General features: G+C 46.9%; 1 protein-coding gene across 24 annotated transcripts in view; it reads right to left on the reverse strand.

Moving 5' to 3' along the window:
* Nucleotides 1-23618, reverse strand: part of PARD3 (par-3 family cell polarity regulator) — a 527701-nt gene that overhangs the window by 421330 nt on the left and 82753 nt on the right. For 23 of the 24 annotated variants that reach the window (XM_084756613.1, XM_084756601.1, XM_084756603.1 and 20 more), the window contains exon 2: nucleotides 19243-19344. In XM_084756613.1, coding sequence (XP_084612739.1) covers nucleotides 19243-19344 — 102 coding nt within the window. Of the gene's footprint in view, nucleotides 1-6781; nucleotides 7239-19242; nucleotides 19345-23618 lie in introns of those variants that run through there. The other variant, XM_084756598.1, reaches the window with a different exon arrangement.

The following is a 23618-nucleotide window of genomic DNA, read 5'->3' on the forward strand; positions in this document are numbered from 1 at the left end:
GTCTCCTGTATCCCAAGCTGGCCTTGTAGTTACCATGTAGCCAACGATGACTTTAAACTTGTAAGTGAGCCATAAGAACCATGGTGTTACCAGGCTGACTATAAAATGCATTTTCTGCTCCCTATATGGGGTTTTTCTGGGGCTTCCCTATTCAGTATTTAATCATCACCTTTGAGGTAAAATGTACCTCTATCTACAGCACAATCCATTCAATAGTTTCTTGAGATGACTAACCTAAATTCCAGGAAATACTGCATGATATTACATGATATGTTCTCTATAAAGAGTTGAAATATTGTTAATGAAGATACAATTATCAATGTTCGAGTTTTCACACTGATTAAATCTTGGCTCTATGAAAGAAAGCCAGAGACAGTGTAATGGAAGCAAATGTGGGCTTCAAAGCACAGAGGTGTAAGTGCCCTCTCTTTCCACAGAGCTGGTGGAGGGGAGACTTTAGCTCTGTCCACAGCTTCTTGAGTCCTTGGCGTACAAAGGGACCAATCTGAAAAGACCCAATGTGGTTTGCTTCCCCTTCCAGCTCTGCTCTCAGAGCCGGCCAGGTATTTCAAACGCTTCCTCCTCGTGGCAATAATTAAACATCTGGTAATAGGGCCTGCGTGAGCCTGCGGAGCTTGCTGGGACTGCCCTTCTCATTAATTATGTGCATGCTGGGAACTAAGAGCACTTGGTTATGAATCAACTCGGAGCCACAGGAGGGGTCCCCCACAGCTATCCACAGCCGCCTTGTTAGCAAGCTCAGACCAGGGAACAGACGCTGCATCTGATTGGCAGAAAACACCCAGCAAAGGCTTGCATGCCAGCTCTGGGGGGACACAGCATGAGAGGCGACCTTTATGAAACATTCAAAACTGCACCTTGAGTGCAGGGCAGCCAAGCTGTCGTCTTTCTGATATTTCACTCTGTATGGAATTATGTCTGGGTGCAAACCTTGACTCTAACCTTTGCACACAGTGCCCAGGTCTGGCAGGGCCATGGCAAGAACACAAACAAAATGCCAAAAAAAAAAAAGTGGGTTCTTTCAAAGACCATTTCATGTTTCCCCTAAGTTTCAAGGTGAAAGAGGCAGAAAAGCAGGAATTCAAAGAGATGCTTCCTGGAGTCTGAATCCACCTGGTGATAAAAGAATCTTTGTCAAAATAAAAAGCCCACTTTGTGTCCTTAAATTAACTGAGAACTATTCCAGCTGCCACCACCAGAACATGAAATTGCTAATTAACACATCACATCTACCTCCCCTTTTTGTTCACCTTCATTCAACTTTCCTGGAGACCAACACAAACAACAACAACAACACACCCAGCCGCCTCCACTTTTTAAGAAGACTCTTTAGATTTTATATTCTTTGGTACAAGGATGTAAAAACACATGCAGGTGTTTATCAAAGCCTAGAGATGCATCACATGACCATATTAGACAGAGACCATCTTTTAATGTCACCTTCTGATTTAAGTTGCTCAACCCCGGATATCACTTGATATGCATTAGTACAGGAGGGTCTACCAGAGAGAACACAACCCCACATAGAGAGCTTAAGGTGAGTGGACTGTGGGGGGGGCCAGGCCCGGAGTGGGGAGGAAACCAATGGAGGGAGGCTGAGCCCGCCAACCCCAACAACAGATGGAAGAGGCTCCTGGCAGGTGGGACTCAGGGCCCAGGCACAGGATACATGATTCATTTAACAAAGGGACTTGGTAAGCAGGACTAGGACAAATAGATTCGTCCTAGACAGATAGATAGATAGTCCTCAAACGGCCAAGGGGAGCTGCCAGGAAACATAGAAAGAAAACAGTTGTGAACTGGAAGGAAAGGTACTTGCTGGCCATTGCTGGACTATGCTGGCCGCTAGGCAAACAGATCAGAGACTCAAGGCCCAGCCCATGCCGCCACCAGGCTCCCTCTGGCAGCACCCTCTCACCAGGGAGCCGGCAACTCACACCACAAAGTGCTGAACCATGAAGTGATCTTTATCTTGCTTCATGAATCCTGGTCCGTGAGCCTCTGTAAAATGAAGATTACCAGAAGCTATTCAGCCACGCATGGGCTCCGGGTCAGTCAGAACGCAATGATTGCATCAGTCAATGCTACTGCTAAATTTAAAATAGAAACGGATGTTCCTAAGTATTTGCTAATTTCTACAATTTGACTGCTTAGAATTTACCCACAAATCCCACTTGTTCATAAAAATTAATGTGATGTAAGAGCACACAACAGCACTGGCTTGGCAGATGATGAGAAGCTGGTCCCCAAAACAGACAGACAGCACCCAGCAAGGAACGGGGACTCCTGCCAGACAAGCATCACCATCAGCACAGCTGGCTGCAGAGCGAGCCCAGCTGGTCCTGAGCTGTTTCCACGGGGGGCAGGTGGGGGGGGGGGGGGCAGATCCTGACCCAGGCAGCCCTGGGGTTCCTTCCAGTGCTTAAAATTATTGCTATGACCGCGAAACTTCTTTTCGGCTTTTATGATATAATTCTGTGGGGCTGCATAAAAGCAGAATCATTTAATGAGTCTATGTGTTATCTCCCACCCAGCTGCAACGTCTACAAATACTCTGCCGATCTTGATCAATCCCCTATCAGGGGTGGCCGGGGAAGGAAAAGTTACTATGCTACAGGGCTGAGCAGCCATGTCAATAACTGCCTGTTACACAAGGTGAGAGGATGAAGAATTAACACTGAGACCAAGACATCATAGTTTCGGGGGTGGGGGGGGTGGGAGGTGGGGGGTGGGGGGGTGGAGGCATTTGTTTCTGAAGTGACGTCTCACATGTCCCATGCTGGCCTCAGACTCACTGTGTAGTGGAAGATGACCTCGGATTGCCAATGTCCCTGTGTCCGCTAAGACCTGGAATTACAAGCCTGCACCATCTCATCCAGTTTGTGAGATGCTGGAGGCCGAATCCAGGTTGTGTGTGGATCCTAACCAAGGCGATCATAGTTCAAATGAATAAAGTTACATTATTAATTCTTTCCTCCAAGTCTGTATCACATTTTATACCCCATTTCAGCCAGTTCACAGTTTGTTTTTTGCTGTTGTTTTTGGGGTTGTTGTTGTTGTTTCGGGTTTTGGGGGTTTTTTGTTTTGTTTTTTGTGGGGGCAGTTTGAGACGGGGTTTCTCTGTGTAGCCTTGGCTGTCCTGGACTCGCTTTGTAGACCAGGCTGGCCTTGAACTCACAGAGATCCCCCTGCCTCTGCCTCCTGAGTGCTGGGATTAAAGGCATGCGCCACCACACCTGGCCCAGTTAACAGTTTTCTATGACCCCCTCACCCCTACCTAGGTTGTTCCCATGATGATTAAAAGCTGGACATTTCTCAACAAGGAATGTTTAATTTTAGAGCAAAGAGTATCTGCCATAAAGCAATTGGAGGGAAGCAAATATTTCAGGTTTGGGATTTGTGACTTTAAACTATTCTGGGTACTGTTGATAAATGTACATTTTTACCTAGTTGCCTAAATATTTAAAAAGTTAGAGGATACCCTTGAATACAAACTTAGAAACCAACATCAAAATTGGGGTTTTGCTAAGGAAGCAAAAACTCCAAGTACAGCACCTGAATAAGGAGAAATTAAGGTTCTTATTATCCTAACGACGCAACGGTGTCACAAGACTCATCAAGAGCACATGCTCCTGCAGGTCAGGGAAACACCAGCTGCCAGCACCACCTTTTCTTCTAGGGCCAGGAAGTAATTCTGCCAGAGAGGAAAAGCCACACTTACATGGTCTATCTAACAGTCTAAGTCATTGTCCCTATTTCACAAATGGAAAAAGACAGAAAGAATCACTGTTGCCTTATAAAAAACAAAAACAAAAGCAAAAGCCCACCAGCATGCATTAAGCAGCCAGCTAACAGACACTTAGCCAGAACATACACAAGTTCTACTGTCCTGTGACAAAAAGGTGCGGTCCTTTGCACATCGATTTATCTGCGTTTTCATCGACTACAAGTGGCAGTGTCCACAGTGGAGATAAAGACTCATAGGGGGCTGGAGAGATGGCTCAGTGGTTAAGAGCACTGCCTGCTCTTCCAAAGGACTCTGGTTCAATTCCCAGGACCCACATGGGAGCTCACAACTATGTGTAACTCCAAGACCTGAGACCTATACGCCAACACATGCACATAAATTAAAATTAAATAAAATATTTTTTAAAAAAGACTCATAGAAACACAACTGTGGGAGCTTGAAGGGCAGCTCAGCTGCTAAGCACTGGCTCCTCTTTTAAAGGGGCAGGCTTCACTTCCCAGCCACCCACACAGCAGCTGGATCATTTGTAACCCCAGTTCCAGTTTCCCACAGCCTCCTCCAGCCTCGGAGGGTACTGAGCACCTGTAGCACATGGGCTCGCATGTACACATACACATAGGTCTCTACAAAATACAACTGTGTACACAAAGCTAAATCCAACCCGCTAAAATATAAGACCACACACCTGAGTGTGCTGTCTTCACCTATTCTCCGTACACTCACATAGAATAGCAATTGATTAACTACAAAAACCCAAGGCTCCTTTGTGCTGGGGCAAAGGGGCTTGAAGGTGAGTGAGCTGAAGAGAGCGCTCGGTGCTCAAGAGCCCTGGCTGCTCTCCCGAGGCCTCTAAGGTTCCCAGCACCCAGACGGTGATGCACAGCCACGCTGAGTTCCGGTTGCAGAGGATCAAGTGCCCTCCTCTGACCCCACAAGCACAAACCATAAAACACGTATGTACAAGCGAGCTGAATACTCACTCACAGAAAATAATACGAAATAGAAAAACATTTCCAGATTTTGCTGAGAACTTTGATCACACATCCTACGAAATAAGCCTGTTCACCCAGCAAACTGTCCCCATATGATTTTCAGTCTCTCATGGGGTTTTCGAGTTGGTGAGGTCCACTTCTGTTGGGGTAAATACAGGAGGTCTCACCCTAAAGCCCAGGATGGCTTTGAGCACTCAGCAGAAAGCTGGGACTACAGACTGGTGCCACCAGAAGCTTTCCCACTAAATACATGGTCTCGATTTTCTTGACAAACCTGAGGGACTATTACACTCTTGTAACCTCCTTTCCCCAGGAATGTATATAAAATAATTCCAGGCTCGGCATTTCCATAAGCCACATGGCTGGCTCCTAGCAGAAAAGCCGTGCTCTGTAAGGGGTGGGGTGGGGGTGGGGGTGCTTCATGCCTAAGAACAAAAGAACCTGCCTTTCTTCTTTGTCACTGTTATTTACGGTCATAAACAAAATACCTTACACCTTCACGTGTGTGAGTGTCTCCCTTATGCAACCTTCCGAAAGCCACATGTCATTTTTAAGATGAAGATTAACACCATCTTGCTAACAGGTCAGAACTTACTCGCTCACACGAGTGTTTTACGAGAGCAGGAGAACACAGCCGCTGCCTTCGTTACCCCTGGCATGAGTAATGGCAAGGCTTAGGGCAGGGAGGGAGGGAGGTGTGCACAGCGCAGGTCTATTAACAAACCGGATTCTGACGGGACTGGAGGCTGACACCCGACTGCCACAAAGCAGCTACGGACTCCTCTCTGAACCACTCATGCGCTGAGACCGAAACGCTCGGGCGTCCCACACCAGCCCTCAGCCTGCCTACTCAGAGTCATGCAGCTTCTCCAGAGAAAAAAACCTCATCCAGTGGAAGTCATCAGAGATGCTGCCAGGCTGTGCCTTCATCTCCTCACTCCTGTCACAGCCTAGGTACTCGGGGAAGAAGGTCTAACTCTTTAATAGGTAACAGGTTTTTACACTGGCTGAAACAAAATATCACCAGTAGAAATAAATCAGAACTGCTAAAAAAAAAAAAAAATTTAACTGCAAAACATCTGCTATTGTGATTTCTGCTGAGATTTATAAAATTATTATTTATAAAATATTTAGGACATTTTTATATATAATCTATTGATAAAACAGCTAGAAGGCTGAGGCTGAGTTCTGCTGGTAGAGTGCTCATCTGGCATACAAAAAGCTACATAAACCACACCCCAAGATCCCAGAGCTTGGGAGGAGGCGCAAAAAAAAAAAAGCAAATAGGGTTCAGAATGTCTCTGACTTGCTTCCAGGACACAGCTGGCCTCTGGTGGACAGGGAAGTGGGGGGCAGGAAGGAGAAACTGAAGATACTCAAGACTGAGCAGAACACGGACGGCAATGGCTTGGTGAATGCTGAGAAGTTGACCCCCAAAACAAACAGCACTCAGCCAGAGGCTCATGCCCAGGAAAGCTTCAGCACCAGCTGAGATCTATACAGTCAGGATACAGATAGTAAAATGACAAGAACAAACAGGCACGCCCGCTTCCTATTGTTTTTTATTTGGTGTGTGGAAAGTAGAGAATAAGCCACACTGCCAGGACGAGAGGGGACTTCTATGAAAGGGAGCACACGAGCTTACTTTAGCCCAGTGACTCTCTTGCATGTAGAAGTTACCTGATCCTTTTTGCAGGACGTTTCAGTTATATAAATATAACCACTGATGTCCCGCTTAGGGGACTACACTTGAGAAACTAGGGTCTTCCAGTGACCTGACATGTTACTTGTGACACAGTCCTGACACTTGTGTAAGAAGTGATTAGACAGATAACACACATCCACACAGAAACAGAGAACAGAAAACACCAGCAAGACACCAGTGAGACTTTGAAAAAGGCAGAGGTGTTCAAATTATGAAGCCTTTTCCAGAAAATGTTAAGGAACAAACAAACAGAAGAAATGAGGTGTTTTTCAATTCTCAAGGAAGTTTAAAGGGGTCAGAAAGTTGTGTACCAACCTGCCTTTTGATGACTCTTGACGTGGCTCTTTTGAGGTTCAAAGACCTTGACAGCCGCAGGGCCTTCACCGAGTCCTTCCTGGAGGCTCCAGAGAAGGAGAAATACCTCCCCGTGCGACTCTTCCGGGCTTGGCCTGCCATTTCTAGCCATCAGAGGGGTGAGAAAAGCCAAGATGCCCCCAGACTGCAAGTCTAACTATAGAACGAAATGGTTCCTCAGTGTCCTCAGAGCCCAGACATCCAGTCTACAATCTCCCGGGTGCCCAGGAAGGAAGGGCAGAGGGTGGAGAGAGACTCTAGCTGACCCATAAAGATCAGTCCTCCCTGGAAGCTGGCCGAGACTACACAGGGCAATGCGGACCTCAGATCACCCAGGGACAGGCCCCAAAGCACTAAATTAAAACACCCTTCACCAGTTAAACAGGCTTGGTAGTTGGTCAAGACTAAAACTGGGTGTAGCAACACACCCTGGCAGTGGCTGGGTATGAGCAAACCCATCGGAGTCGAGGAAGTGTTAGCTCACTCTGCAGCAAGGCAGCAGGGGCTCCAGACAGGATCCCAGCACAGCTGCCCGGCCCCCTCCTCCTGCCCATGCAGGGCCTCTCCACAGGACTGCTGGGTTTCCGGTGTCCTCCTCCAGTGCGTGGGAAGTGGACGGTCAGATGCCCAAGTGCATACGCAGTATAAAGAGAATTCAGAAGGAAGAATACATAACTACACCATGCACTCTGGCTCTAGGACACTCTTCCTCAGATGCCTTTGGAGAAAACAAACAGAGCCACCCCTCCAAAGGGGTCATCCATGGGAGATATGAGGCCTGAGTGGATGCTCTGCAGTGTGGGAGAGCTCTTGATGAGTCACGCCTGGTCTGAGGTCCATTCCCAGGGTTTCCAGAAGGAGGGTGGGGGGTAGAAAGCAGAGACGTAAGTCTTTGTAAAATAGTGAATTCTCTGAAGATTTACAATAAAAATGGTGATTATACCAAGATTAAAATGGTGATATATACACATATATATGTGCTTGTATATATATACATATGTATGTATGTATGTATGTGTGCATGTACATATAACGAGAGCTGGAGAGATGGCTCTGAAGTTAGGAGCACCTTGCTGCTGCTGCAGAAGAACAGAGTTCAGCCCCTAACACCCATATGACGGCTCACGACCATCAACAACTGCAGCTTCAAGGAATCTGATGCCCACTGCTGATTGCCTTGAAGGCCAGACATGCATGTAAGTACAGTTACACACATGGAGGAAAGCCTGTCACATAAAATAAATCTAAAAGTTAAAAAAGAAAATAACAAAACTCAAGGGCTTTGGGAGAGATGGCTCAGTGGGCAAAGCACTTGCTCTGCGGGTGTGAGGATCTGAGTTCGAATCCCTAGGACACACACACAGGCAGGTCTGCAATTCCCACGCTCCTGTCATGGGTGACACGGGAGGCTGAAGCTCACAGGCCACTGGCGTGCTGGGTGCAAACATGAGTACTGTCTCTATCAAGGTAGGAGGTGAGGCCTCCGTACATGTACCACGGCACGCAGTCACCTGCTACCATGGGTTTAGCATAAACAAATCATTCAAACACGCTTATTAATTAATTTTTAAGACCAAGGCTTTAGGGCATACTCAAGCCTAACACAAAGGTTGAGAAACATGCATTTGAGGTACAAAAGATGGCTTGGCGGGTAAAGGCATTTGCCAATGGCCTGGGTCCAATCTCTAGGATCGCGTGGTGAAAAGAACCAACTCCTGCAAGCTGTCCTCAGACCTCCACACACAGGCCCACAGCAGCTGTGCATGAAGAAGAAACTAACAGTGAGTGACTTGTACCCTTGTCTGGTTGTTTTTGGGGAGGGATAGTTGGGGGTGGGAGAAGCTAAAGTGCTTAACAGCGCGATCTTTAGTTTTCCAAATACTTAAAAAATATCAACATACACAGTGATGCTACATTGGGAACTGCCAAAGTTGGAAAGCTGCAGAAAGCTGGATGCTTTGTCCAGCAGCTACGGATGAATTCCACTGTTGGTCCAGTCCTCACGAAACTGATAGAAAAGTAAAATCAGGCAAAGGAAACTCAAGCACCTATAAAAACAAATGCCCAGGACAGCCTGGGCAACGATTGCTTTTAAGCCCTTTGGGGTTGAAGGAAGGACACCACTGCTGGCCGTGCTGGTGACCAACTGCCAACGGTGCCTGCAATCAACCTTTCCCAGGACTAACCACGGTCTAAAGCCATTACGTCAGTTCTTAGATTTAACCATTGCCCCCACTTATGGATAGGAAAGCTGAGGCTAAATAACCTTCCTGGGCTCATACGGCAGAGCCACGGGTGGGAAGGATAGGGGGCGTGTGCTTAAAGGCAGGCGGGCCATGTTGCTCCAGGCTCCACAACACACGATGCCCCTGGTATATGAAGCAACACGAGAGGAGCTCAGTCGTAAGCTGGCGGTGACTGGCACAGCTGGAAGAGTGACTGTCCACATCCCTCCTGCCTGACGAGGTAGCGCTGGACAGCACAGCACCTCCACAGTTTTCCCTGAGACTGCTGAGGACAGGCTTACACCAACCAGTGTGTCCACTCACAGAGGCCTGTGCCCTTCCTGTCACTCCACAGGACACATGGCTCCTTTTCATAACCCTTGCCACCTGTGCCTCTGCCATGCACTTGAAATGCTGTACCCAAGCCAGGATGTGGAATATATTCTAGGGCTAGGGAATATGACTTTGATTTAATTAGCTGCCCACTTAGTTCCCTGCTGATGGCTAAGTTAAATGTTCCCTTCCTCAGAGCCTCACTAAAATAAGCCCATTAGGAGGAAATTAATCAAGACATTTACTTACTGAATTTTACTTATAAAGTATTTCAAGCTTACATTATCAAACTTTTTAATCTTCATTCCCCCACACTAAGTCATACAAGAGCTAAAACCACAAAAGATTTTTCTATCCAAAGCTATATTTAGATATACTTAATGCTTTCTTCCTACTGGAACTAAGCAGACGTACAATTGTCAAGGGAAAAAAATTAAAGTTGGTAGTTTAAAGACGACCCCCAATATTTCTTACATCCTGCTCTCAGAAAACATCAACACTTTGTGCTAAACATTCTAACTTTTCCCAGCAACCATAACTATTTCTGCTAAAACTAAACCATGTTGAGGCTAGAGATGTGGTTCAGCAATTAACAACAGCACTGGCTACTCTTGTCGAGGACCTGGGTCTGGTCACCAGCATGCACAGGGACTCATGGCTTTCTTTACAAGCTCCGGAATATCCCATGTCCTCCTCTGGCTTTGCCGGGCACCAGAAAGACACATGGCAAACACACATACATGCAGGCAAAATGCGCACATGGATAAAAGATTTTTTTTAAGCCACCTAAAAAATAGACTGTAGTCTTAAGGTGATTTTCATGAGGTTACCTCTGTCATACATGCACCTGTGCTTGGGGTGGGGGGTGGGGGGGTCTCACACTTCACACGCCAACAGAGTCCATCTTTGGTACTTCCTGCTTCACACTGGCCATCTGGCTATTTAGAGGTGCTCCAGTCTTGACCACAGCCCCACCCGGGCACCTTCACTCTCCGGCCCCCATCAGCCTCTTGCCTCCTGCAAAAACCTCCTGCCAACTGGGCAGAACTCTGCTATCACTCTTCATACCCAAGGAAGGCTGTTTCTCAAGTACAAATCTGATCACCCCCAAATCCCCTCCGTTATCAGTTACCACTGTAAAACCAACAAAATAAAGGATTCACTGGAGAGATAGCATAGCTCATCAACAGATTTCCAGATGGGTGCCAGTTCACAGACCAAGAACCCCTCTAATAAAGGGGAGGCCAGCCAGATCCCCCTGAGGAAATACCCTATTACAATACCAAGGACTTTTGATGTTAGCTTTGAGTCCATCTTTCTTTGAAGGGACCTACAGCCTTCCATTAGGGTAACTGTACTTTGGGGAAAAAGAAATAATCAGACTTGCTAGGGCCTGTTGAACACTAGCCCTATGCTGGCGCTGATACTAGGAGACACCCAAAGCACTAGAGGAGAGGTTTGTGGAGATCAGGTGGTGAATACAGCTACGTCACAGTGGGCCCAGTGAGTCCCAAACCGGTCCTGTGGTTATTTCCCCAGGTCCAGGGCATAGAATTGAGAGAGTTAAACTCAGAAGTTGACAGAGTTCCCACACTGGTCCCCTGACCTGTGGAAAGGTCAAAAGGATGCCACTGGAGCTGCCTCTACGCCAACACAGTGTCAAGACCTTGGAAGGACTGCAGAAATTATGTCAACATCAAGGACTTCAATGATGTAGGGGTAGAGAGCCACCACATGTGGCCTGGGCAGAAGACACATGGATCATGGAGAGCGACAGGTGACTGTTGAAACCTTAACCGTGTAGTGACCCCAGCTGCAGCAGCTGAGCCTGGTGCCCTCACTTGAGCAGAGAACTTGACACACAGCTATTGATCTAGAAAATGTTTTTTTCTTGATATGTATTGACTGGGACCACCAAAAGCAATTTGCCTTCAGCTGGCAAAGGCCAGCAGTATACCTTAACTGTTTTACCTCAAGGGCAAATTAACTGCCTAGTGGTACGTCATAACTTAGTTTCAAGGGTTTTGTCACTGTTGTTGTTGAGTTTTGTTTGTTTGTTTGTTTTTATGTGTATGAGTGCTTCCCTGGATGGATGGATGGATGGATGGATGGATGGATGGATGGATGGACGGACGGACAGACAGATGGATGGATGGACGGACAGACGTGCACAAGGAGGCCAGGACAACGGGACCCCCAGAACTGGAGTTAAGATGGTTGTGAGTTGCTATGTGGGTGTTGGGAAACCAGCGCTCTTAGCCACTGAGCCTTCTGCCTAGCTCTAGTTTGAAGGGATCCTGACCTTCGGTCTCTTCCACAAAACAGACTGGTGCACTATATTGGTGGCATTATGTTGAGTGAGCCAGGTGGGCATGAGGCAGGGACCACTTTCAACTTGTTGGTCATGAGAATGTGTAACAGGAGGGGAGAGAAGTCTAACCAAAATCCAGGGCTTTCTGTCTTCCAGGGATGTGGGCATGCGGAGATAGTTCTAACATGAGGGGTAAGTCCCCGGACCATCTGTCTTCCAGGGATGTGGGCATGCGGAGACAGTACTAACGTGAGGGGTAAGTCCCTGGACCATCTGTCTTCCAGGGATGTGGGCATGCGGAGATAGTCCTAACATGAGGGGTAAGTCCCTGGACCCTCCCACAACTAAGAAAGTAGAGCGAGTTTAGTGGGCCTGTTTGGATTCTGAAAGTAGCAAATTCTTCACTTGGGTGTGGTTCCTCCAACCCATATACCAAGTGACTCAGAAACCTGCTGGCTTTGAGTAGGCTCAGGGTATCAACAAGTCCAGGCAGCTGTGCAGGCTCTTCCACCATTTGGACCACATGATCCAGTAGCTCCAATGGCACCTGAGTGGCAGACATGGATGCTCCTTGGAGTCTTAACAAAGCCCCTCTAGGTGAATCATGATTAGAGACACTTGGGATTTTATAACAAGGTTCTGCCACGATCTACAAACAACTATTCTCTGATGGATATACAACTCTTGGCCTGCCATTGGTCCTTAGCAGAAACTGAATGTTTGACGACGAGCCACCAAGTTGCTATGCAACCTGAACTGCCCATCATGAATTAGGTGTGATTTGATGCACCGAATTATAAAGATAGATCTGCAAAGAGAATTATAAAGATAGATCTGCAAAGAGGCAATCCATCAAATGAATTGGTATGTGGGCGTGAGACAGTGCCCACAAAAGGTGCTGAGGGTACAAAGAAAAAAAAAGTTGTCCCTACGCCTATGGCTCCTGCTCCTCCTACACCACTCCAAGCACAGACCTATAACCTCATGCAGTGTGGTGTGCCCAGTGCCTGCTTGGTGGAGGAAGAAAAGGTTAGGGTATGGCTTACCCACCACGCAGACACAATTAAGATGTGGAGAGCTGCAGACAACTACAGCCTCTTTCTGGGACAACCCCAAAGGACACCCACGGAGAGAAATCTTCACAGTGGCAGAATGCCAGGCGGGACACATGGTCACACATTTTGCAAGACATGTAATTAAATTCTGGTTCATGGGCTGTAGCCAGGTGCCTTGCAGGATGGTCAGAACACTGACTGGTAAGAAAGACCTATGGGGAAGATGAACTGGGGGGGCGGGCAGAACTGTCTGGAAAAGACGGACGGTGTGAAGACACGCGTGCCCCGTGGGAATGCTCATCGGAAGGTAACTTTCATAGGGAAGGTGTTCAGTAACAAGCAGACAGGATCAGCCATTCTGTGGGCACTTGACCTGTTCCACTCCTGCCATTGTCCAACAGAACCATGGACAGGGCAGCCATGATGGCTGAGACGGAGGCTGTGTGCGGGCTCAGTGACATGGACTTCAACTTGCCAAAGATGACCTGGCTAGAGCTCCTGCTGGATGCCAGACCTGCCAGCAGCAGGGACCAAAACCGAGCTCCCAATACGGCACCACTCTGGGGGGTGACCAGCTAGCAACTTGGTGTCAAGGTTGACTATACAACACCACTTCCGTCACTGAGAAAAAGAGCACTTTGTCCTTACCAGAATACAAACGTGTTCTGGCTATGGATTTGCCTTTCATACACAAAACGCTTCTGCCAAAAGCGACTATCTGTGGACTTACATGATGCCGTATCTACCGTCATGGTATTCCACACAGTATTGCTTCTCACCAAAAAACTCACTTCATAGGCAAAGAAGTGTTGCAGTGCCCATGGTGACAACACTCACTGGTTTTACCATGTTCTTCGCTACCCTGAAGGAGAACACCTGATAGGACAGTGAAATGCCCTTTATAAAGTCACACTCACGGCATGAAAGGATTAGGTGTCGATAGCCTGGGGGCTGGTACAGGTCTTTCCAAAAGGTGCTATCTGCCTTGAATTAGTGGCCGATGCATGGTACTGTCTCTCCTATGGCCAGGATTCACCAGTTCAGCAATTGGAATTGGGGATGGTGCACGCACAATTGTCCATAGTGACCTGCTTTTAAAAAAAAAAAAAAAAAAGCTTGCTGTTCCAGTGACTTTTTAAGGATCCGGTGGTCTAGGAACTTTGTTTTCCGTGTGTGGGGTGATTCCACTGGGGGCACATAAACCACTCCACTGAACCGGAAGGTCAGATGTTCCCCCTCTCCACGTTAGGCTTCTGATGCCCTTAAACCAAGAGCGCTAAGAGAAAAGTAACTGTGAGGAGAGGTGATTGATCCATGTGACTGAGAGGAAACTGGATCGCTCCTCCACAACCGAGGTAAGAAAGCCCATGTCTGGCGTGCAGGAGACCCCCCCCAGGGCATCTCTTGGGGCCACCGTGTCCTGTTATTGACGTCAATGGGAAGCTACCACAGACTAATCCAGGCAGATGACAAAGGGCACTTAAAAGATGAAAATACGGGTCACCTTTCCGAGAACAGAGCCAAGACTGGCTGAGGTTCTTGCAGAGAGTGGGGGAAACACAGAGTGGGTAGTAGAGGAAGGCGGCTATAAACACCAGGCAAGGCCACACGGCCAGGGGCAGAAATGAGGAATGTAAGGTGCTTCTCTCCCATGTACTCTGCTGATAGATAGACAGACAGATAGTGTTACAGTAAATTATATAGGTTCGGCCTACGAAGCCAATAACTGAGACAGAGAGACTGAAACATACTTTAAAGCTGCAAGCACTAAGCCAGGCAGAATCTAAACTGATACAAATCTACATAAGTAACATAAACTACTCTAAACCCCAAAACATACATTTATCCCAAGCACTTGCCACTATGATCCTGGGAGACTTCTCTCTCCTTCCCTGTCAACCGCCAACCATCCCTCTTTCCTCTCAACCGGCAATCTTGGCTCTGCCCACTCTCCTGGAAGTCCCGCCTTCCACTTTATGTCCTTCTGCCCAGCTGATTGGCTAAACAGCACTTTATTGACAGTTGTTACATCCACTCAAGACATTCCTCCACAAGATAGATTAAAGTATGTGCATATATACACATAAACTGTGCAGATTTTTATGTTTTCTGTCCTGTTTCTTAACATCAGTTGAGATAATGTCACAGTGGTTAAGTGTTGGGACTCTGAAAACTATCGTATTTAAAGTTTTGAGACACTAAAAGACAACATTCCTCAGGGTGTTGCCACCTACTCAAAACACATAGTGCATTTGTGGTTGTATGCAAGATCATTGTAGGAGGAATTCTGACTTTATTATTGTTTTCATTTGGAAATTAAGCATGACAAAAGGAAATATGATTGGGTGTCAAGTTGACAAGACTTTTGGTGGCTACTCTCGGTTGCCAACTTGACTGGATGAAAATGACACTGGACACTCCAGGAAGGGAGTTTCTTTCTTTTTTTTAAATTTTATTTTATTTATTTATTTATTTATTTTTATTTATTTATTTTTTTTTTATTTTTTATTTTTTGGTTTTTTGAGACAGGGTTTCTCTGTGTAGCCTTGGCTGTCCTGGACTCGCTTTGTAGACCAGGCTGGCCTCAAACTCACAGCGATCCACCTGCCTCTGCCTCCTGAGTGCTGGGATTATAGGCGTGCGCCATCACGCCCGGCTTTGCAGCCTTTTTTTTTGTTGTTGTTTTGTTTTGTTTGTTTGTTTGTTTTTGTTTTTCGAGACAGGATTTCTCTGTGTAGCCTTGACTGCCCTGGACTCACTTTGTAGTCCAGGCTGGCCTCGAACTCACAGCGATCCGCCTGCCTCTGCCTCCCGAGTGCTGGGATTAAAGGTGGAGTTTCTTAATGAGGTTATTTCAAACAGGAAGACGCCCTAAATGTGGGCAGAACCTTCTCGTGACAGCTCATATAAAAGATCATGCAGGAAGGAAACCTTGCTTTTGGCGTACTTGCCTCACTCTTGCTGGCAAGTTCATCTATCCTTTTGCCACTAAAGCCAGCTTCTTCAGGTTTCTAATGCTGACTTAAGATAAGCAACTCTCTGGGAATCATCCAGACTTTCGGTGCCAAATTGGACCTGCTGAGACACCCAGCCCTGTGAACGGAGCAACTACTAGATTCTCAGTTTCTCCAGTGTAAGACAGACCCTGTTGGGCTACCTGATGTGGGTCATGTAAGGCATGCTGATAAATCCCCTTCACATCACACACACACACACACACACACACACACACACACGCACACACACCACATACACACACAGAGAGACACACACCACACACACACCACATACACACACATACACACACACACCACATACACACACACACACACACACACACACACACACACACACACACCGTTCATTTCTGATCATGGTGGGCCTAGAGAAGCGACTCTAGAGAGGAAGAATAGTGAGGACGGATTTCTCCAGTGGGCATGGTAGTGTCTGAAGCTGGCTCTCCAACTCTACGAAACCTACAGTTACTAAAGAGTCCTCTGGTAGCATGGAGAGCCGTGAAAGTCCATGTTATGACCTAAATAATAGTGCGAGATAAATGCACTTGATTCTGCAGATTCACCTCTTTTGAAGAGCAAGGAATTTAGTGACCACACATAAAGAAAACAATGATGCTGGCTTGCTACGTCCAGCATCTTTGAATAAAGTATCAAAGGAAAAGTATGAGCTCAGTAACGAAGTCAACTGGATCCAGATTCCCATAAACAGCTAAAGGTTTCTAAGTATGTGCTGCTGGCCAGGGAGCACAAGCCACTCAAAACCAAGCCCGCGTCCTCACTATACAACTGGCCGACTTCTAAAGCCATTAAGTCCCCGTTTCAAAGGGTGTTGGTAGAGAAAATGAAGGCACTAATTAGAAAACACTAGGATCCTGTAACACAGGCTGGAGATGTGCGAGGTCTCTCGAAACGCAACCCTCAGATTCTGAAGCTTGTTCTGCCTGAAGAAGTGGTCCTGCCCACCCTTGGCCGAGTATGCACCCACACCACACCGCGCTCACTGAATACTGCCCTCTGTGGTCTTGCCGGGGGTGTAGGGTAGGGCGGGGGGATTAGTCCTTTGAGACAGGGTCCCATGTACTCTGTTGCTCATCTCAAACGTGTTACGCAACCAAGGATGATCTTGAGCACCTGATCCTCCCAAAGCTGGGATTACAGATGGCACCACCGCATCTAATTTATGGGGTGCTGGGGACAGAACCCAGAATCTGAGCCTGCTAGGCAAGCATCCTGAGCCACATCCTTAGCCCAGAACTGTAAATGAGAGTTTTTAGCTACAACCTTTAATGGGCCCTTCAACCTGAGAAGCCAAAAATCAATTATTTCTCAGCAAAGAAAACAGTGATTTAAGTTATTTCTTGCTGGGTGTGGTGGTGCACGCCTTTAATCCCAGCACTCAGGAGGCAGAGGCAGGCGGGTCACTGTGAGTTTGAGGCCAGCCTGGCCTACAAAGCGAGTCTAGGACAGCTGAGGCTACACAGAAAAACCTTGCCTAAAAAAAAAAAAAAGTTATTTCCCACTTGGGCATGTTGTATTCTTTATCAGTCTACTTAGAAGTTTATTCCAAGAATTATGGTCTGAAACTACAAACAATTATACATACTAAAACTTCAAACTTTTTCTAACACTAAAGAATTATGGATTTACTATCGGCCGATTTACGCAAGACTACAAAGCCAAATGTGTGGTTTCCTAATCGTATGATCTGGGTATGCAAAGCCTCCAGCGATCAAATCTAGTGTGCCTTGCTCCTGGTTCTGCACCATCACACACTGCAGTGTGCACGGCTTCCAATTGGTGGTGAATGATAAATCGCCCCAAAGGTCTAAGAAACGACTCTCTTAACGTAGTGGAGTTCCATTACAATCTGCCCAGAAGGTGCAGAGCACACAGTACGGACAGCAGAAAAAGAGGATCAGGAAAATAAGAGAGATAAAACAAAACAAAACAAAATGATAGAACAGTCAGTGCAGCAGTGGCTTTCTGGCACTGTGGTTGGAGAGAGCACCCTGAATTCTTCAGGTCCCCAAAGTTGCTCTCAGCTTCAGAACTGAGCAAATAAGCCGACCACGGCTTCCGCTCCCCTGACAGTGCTCTCAGGAGATCACGTGACAGTCTCCTCTGCTAAGGGAGAACTCCAAATGCGAGGAATGGTGCCCGAGGAAACCATCACCAAGTCACAGGCACGCTGGAAGACTTGGATTTTTTTGACACAGTTTGTTCCTGGTCCTGGGTAGCCACAAAAGACAAACCCCATGGTCACAGGGGCTGGAAAGTCAGCATCCTTGAATTTCTCAGGATTTGTAATGGCATTTTTGTTTTTCTTTGGATTTCAAGAAAATATGTATGTTTTTCTGTCCGATCCAGAGCAAGGATGGCATCAACATGGATTTGAGCAAGAGTCACCAGCTGTGCTCACCACCCGAGCCCAGGCTAACGTGGACGGAGAGCGAGGCAGAACCCCAGTCAGGGTCCTCTGGCCTCCGAAAGCGGCCTGGCTGGCCTGATGCCCGTGCGACCACCCGAGGGCGATGAGGACACGCGGCCACCTCCAGCTACCTCCGCACAGCTGTGGCAATACAACTCAGTCTGTGGCTATGAGCCCTTGTGCAATTCCTGCTCAAGCCAAACACAACTGGAGGTGTGGGTAAGAAACTGTTAATGAATAAAAATAAAAATAAAAATAATCGGGCTGGAGAGATGGCTCAGAGGTTAAGGGCACTGCCTGTTCTTCCAGAGGTCCCGAGTTCAATTCCCAGCAACCACATGGTGGCTCACAACCATCTATGATGTCACCTGATGCCCTCTTCTGCAGGTGTCCATGCAGGCAGAGCATAATAATAAATAGATGAATTTTAATAAAAAATAAAAAATAAAAATAATCTGCTGACTTCTACATGCAGAGCCAAACGCCCAGCCACAGGTTTCCCTCACACTAGGAGACACTGTCCTCCCTTCCCTCCAGCCAGTCAGCGGGGCATGAGTAACCTGGGAGGTGCTGCTACGGCTGCGACGTGAACGTGCGAGGCATGAACGTGTAAGGCTGCCTTCAAGCTGGTAGTGAAGAAACACGGACCAGAGGCAGCGGGGAGCCTGCAGCACCTGACAGGTCAGCAGCTCACATTAGGGCAGTCATCACAATGGCCTATAAAACCCCAGGATCCCTGACAAGATGAGAAACAAGATCTTCATAGTGATGGGACCTGTGCTGTCAAGGAAGAGGTTGTGTTTGGCAAAAAGGAAAAAGGAAAGTGCCAAAGACTACGTCGTTGCGTTTCCATTGTAAACATCGCCACTTAAAAATACTAAAGCTTGAGCATTAAATCCTGGTATCAGGGAAAGCATTATGGCCTGGCATCGAGGCGATGAGGTTGAGAGTGGGGGGGCCCATGTAACTTTTCATCTATGTTTCTATAGCACAGAAGGAAGGGTCCCTCCCCACCGCTCGCATTGGACCAGACTGCCCCAGCCATGAACTCACTCTGTCCTTGTCGTCAGCGACGTCACAGAGGATGTCATCCAGGTCGAGAATCCCTCCATCCCCGTGCTCCAGGCGATGAACCTGTATCCAGTAGTTTGGATCCTGAAAAGAGCAGAAAAGCCCAAATACATCAGCATCACTGAAAGGGAACTCGATAATTTAAACTCGAATAACTTCCTGACCATTAAAAGGAATATCAAATAATATTACAGCCAGTTAAAACTTCAGACAAGGCTCAACGCGCGGTAGAGTCGGCTTTCCTCTTCCTCTGTGACTGCGTCACTCACACAGACTCTTTCCCTTGGCTCCATGCTGCCGGTTGTTGTGACAGGAAACCTTGTGGCCTCAGAGACACTGATTCCTCGAGAGCAGATCAGACTTTCCGCTGTCTGATATACAAACTATGCAAGAAGCGCCTCAAAGTAGAAACGCTTGACTAAGCAGCGAACGTTCTGCATCTGAAACCTCGCGTCTGCTCATCTGCAGATAGTACATTGCCCAGCCCAGGGAGTGAATATGCTCCTCTCAAACAGAACTGAAAGAGCTGGCAGAGCTGCTGGCACACTGGCACACGGACTGAGAAGGCTGTGCTGTGAGCCTATGTTCAAAAAGGTCAAACCCAGCCCACACGTACATGCTCATATGGAAACACAGGAAACTGGGTGACTGTCATGAACCAATTTCCCAAAAACACAGAAGTGCTACCCAAAAATTGTGTTGACCCTGTTTTTTCCTATGAAGGGATATTTGATACAATTTTCTCTTGAAGACAAAGGATGGATGAGCAACAGCTAAAACACAGACTCCACCAGATCTACACGTTACAAGGTAGGGGCAGACATCAGCACTCTCATGCATGTCTCAGATCCACTAACGCATGACGTATGTCACAGAAATGGAATTACTATCCTTGTCGCTGTTTAGCCAGAGGGACAAGCAGCTCAGACCTTTCTGGTCAATACCATAAGCAGGACCATGAAAGCAACCTCAGCTACTGGGACCTCGGTAAAGGGAACTGCTCATCTGGAATGAAAACATACACACCCCATACACAGAGATACAAACTACACACACACACACACACACACACACACACACACACACACACACGAACATGCCAGATACATACAAATACACACACACACCATACACAAAGATACAAACTAAAACACACACACAAACAAGCCAGATACATACAAGCACACATACACACACCATACACAGATACAAACTACACACACACGAACACACCAGATACATACGAACATACACAGACACACACACACACCATACACAGAGATACAAACTACACACACACAATCAGATACATACATACAAGCACACACACACACACACACAACCATACACAGAGATACAAACTATACAAACACACCAGATACATACATATATACAAACAACACACACATCATTCATAGAGATACAAACTACACACACACAAACACATACAGAGACATGAACACACAACACACAGGCTTCCCTGACTTATATGTTCTGGGCCACAGGAGGAATCCTCGGAGGCAGAAGAAAAGCCGAAGACACGGAAGAGCACTGAACAAGTCATAGCTGGGTTACATGTATACGTACATGCAACAACAGTGAAAAGGGCCATGAATGTAAGGAGAGTTAGGAGGGGTATATAAGAGGCTGTGGAGGGAGGAGACGGGTGGAATTAATGTTGTGATTATGTTGTAATCTCAAAAAACACTTAAAATGATTAGAAAAAGGGGGGAGGGAAACTGATATTATCCACCCCAAAATTCAAGAACACCTCCTGCAGATATGCTTTGAATACAAAATACCTACCTTTTCATATCTTTGTGTAAAAATACCTTTGTGTAGAACATACCTCTTAAGAAATCATACAGTTGTCAAATAATGGACATAGGTATGGGGTAAGTGCAGCCACAACAGAGGGAGGCACTGTTATCCTGTCACACCTCGCACCAGTCAGGACTAGAGGAGTGACTACAAATGCCACCTGCTCCTGTTAGACCTACAAAGAAAGCAGGAGCCTTGGGCCCCAACATAGTACACGCGGTGTGTCAAAACACGAAAATCCCCGCCAAAATATTGAGTAATTACATGACAGTTGGAATGCATCCAGCTTGTCACACCAGCCCACTGCTAACAGAGACTGCTCCCTGGGAAGAGCCTGGAGCTTGTTGGGTAGAGTGCCTGCTGGCAAGCACGAAGCCCTGGGGTCCCGCCTGGTGTGGTGGGGCATGCCCGTAATCCCAGCGCTCCTGAGGTGCAGGCCGGAGGTCAAGGGAAAGAAGGACCTGTGTGTGCTTGCCGTGCTTGTAAGTCTAGAGCCGTGTGTGTGTGTGTGTGCGTGTGCGTGTGTGTGTGTGTGTGTGTGTGTGTGTGTGACAAAATAACTTGTAGTTTGTCTCCTTCACCATGTGGGCTCTACCAAACAAACTGAGGCTTGGCGGCAGATGATGCCCAAATTTCAAAACTTAAATAGGAAACAGAAAAATCACCAGCAGGAAGCAAATGAGAGCCTCCAGTGGCTTCAAGGTTCCTCAGGAAGCGCCATGGATCGTAGAAGGCCATGCCTTGCCTTTTGTAAAACTTAAAGATAGAAAGAAGAATTTTGTTTTGTTCTATTTTTAGACAGATAACCTTCACTGTACCTTTCTCTGGAAAGTGCTAGAAGACGTGTTCCAACAAAACAAGAAATAGGCTACGAGCAAGAGTGGCACAGCTTAGGAAGCAGACAGTGTGAAGGAAGGGACCTCCCTGGACTAGGACCACTGGGAGATTGACGCTGCGTGAGAACAAGACGGCAGAAAGCTGCCAGGAGGCAGAGACAGAGCGTGACCCAGCTAGAAGCAAGCCCCCAGGATCTCGAGGTGAAATGTGTGTCCGCTGACTGGGGCAGAGTTAGGGGTCTGAGCTCAGAAGGCTTCAGGATGGCACGCATGTGGAAAGAGGGCCACGTGGCTCGGCTACAAGCAGCATTCCACTGTGAAGGTTTTCACCTAGCCAAAACCATGACTACAGTGGGTGGAAAGCCGTCTACTAATAAGCATATGTATATAAGAGGAGCACGCACTGTCAAGAGGATCCAAGACTGATTTTCTGGGGTAGAGAGAAAGGAAAACACACACTGAACAATGGATAGAGTCCGCCAACTAAACAGTGAGAAACTATTTAAAAAGTCAGTAAAAAATAATAAAAGCAATTTGTGCACAAATATGGTGGTAGAAGGCAGCTTTCACTCACTGGCATACTTGGACATGGATAGATAGATAGATAGATAGATAGATAGATAGATAGATAGATAGACAGACAGACAGATAGAGGACTGATAGAGCATAGATGGTAGATAGATAATAGACTGACACACAGACCAAACAGAAAACTGAGAACTTTCTTTAAATGATTACAGACAAGTACTTAACACTAAGCATCCTTTGAACCAATTAGCTACAAGGTTAATTACATCCCCAACACAAATGAAGCCACTGTTGCTAATGACTAAACAAAGAGAAAACATCTCATTCTTGAAAGCTGGTAGAACCTGTGAAAGGAAGTACCCCTTTCACTCTAGGTAACACTGTAACTATCTCTCCAACCCCCTTCACTCTAGGTAACACTGTAACTATGTCTCCAACCCCCTTCACTCTAGGTAACACTGTAACTATGTCTCCAACCCCCTTCACTCTAGGTAACACTGTAACTATGTCTCCAACCCCCTTCACTCTAGGCAACACTGTAACTATCTCTCCAACCCCTTCACTCTAGGTAACACTGTAACTATGTCTCCAACCCCCTTCACTCTAGGTAACACTGTAACTCTCTCTCCAATGTGTGTAGCCAAAACAGACATTTTAAACAGGTGGTCTAACCTGAGGCTTGTTTCATGGAACAGTGGCATTTCATGGCAGGCCTTGCCTGAGTTCAATCACACTTCCACTTAAATGCATGGCTTTGCCTTAAACTTATAAAACTAGCTGCCAGCTGGCTGTGGTAACACTGTTAAAGTGTACACACACCTAGTTGCCTTCTCAACAGGGGCGGAGGACATGAACACAAGTGACATCTGACAATGAAATGACCTGCATCCCTCTTTGGGAGTGACTGATACGCATATACACTTCCCCACCCCCACGCTAATGCCTTAACACCACCCATGTAAGCCACAAACCTGTCACTCCACAGAATGGACACAGCCACTTATTAATCAAAAAGGAAAGAGGCATGGGGGGAAGGGGAAAGCCCAGGTTCAAAAAATAACTTTGCTCGTCTTTTCCTTCAGAAGCAGGCATCACAGGGCACCCGGGAGGGGGCTGCCATAAGGACGGGTGTGGAGGCCTGATTTCTCCCTCACTCCACACCGAGGGGGAGCA

The sequence above is a fragment of the Acomys minous genome, assembly GCF_964271855.1.
Source record: "Acomys minous genome assembly, chromosome: 14".
In the NCBI taxonomy this organism is placed as follows: domain Eukaryota; kingdom Metazoa; phylum Chordata; class Mammalia; order Rodentia; family Muridae; genus Acomys; species Acomys minous.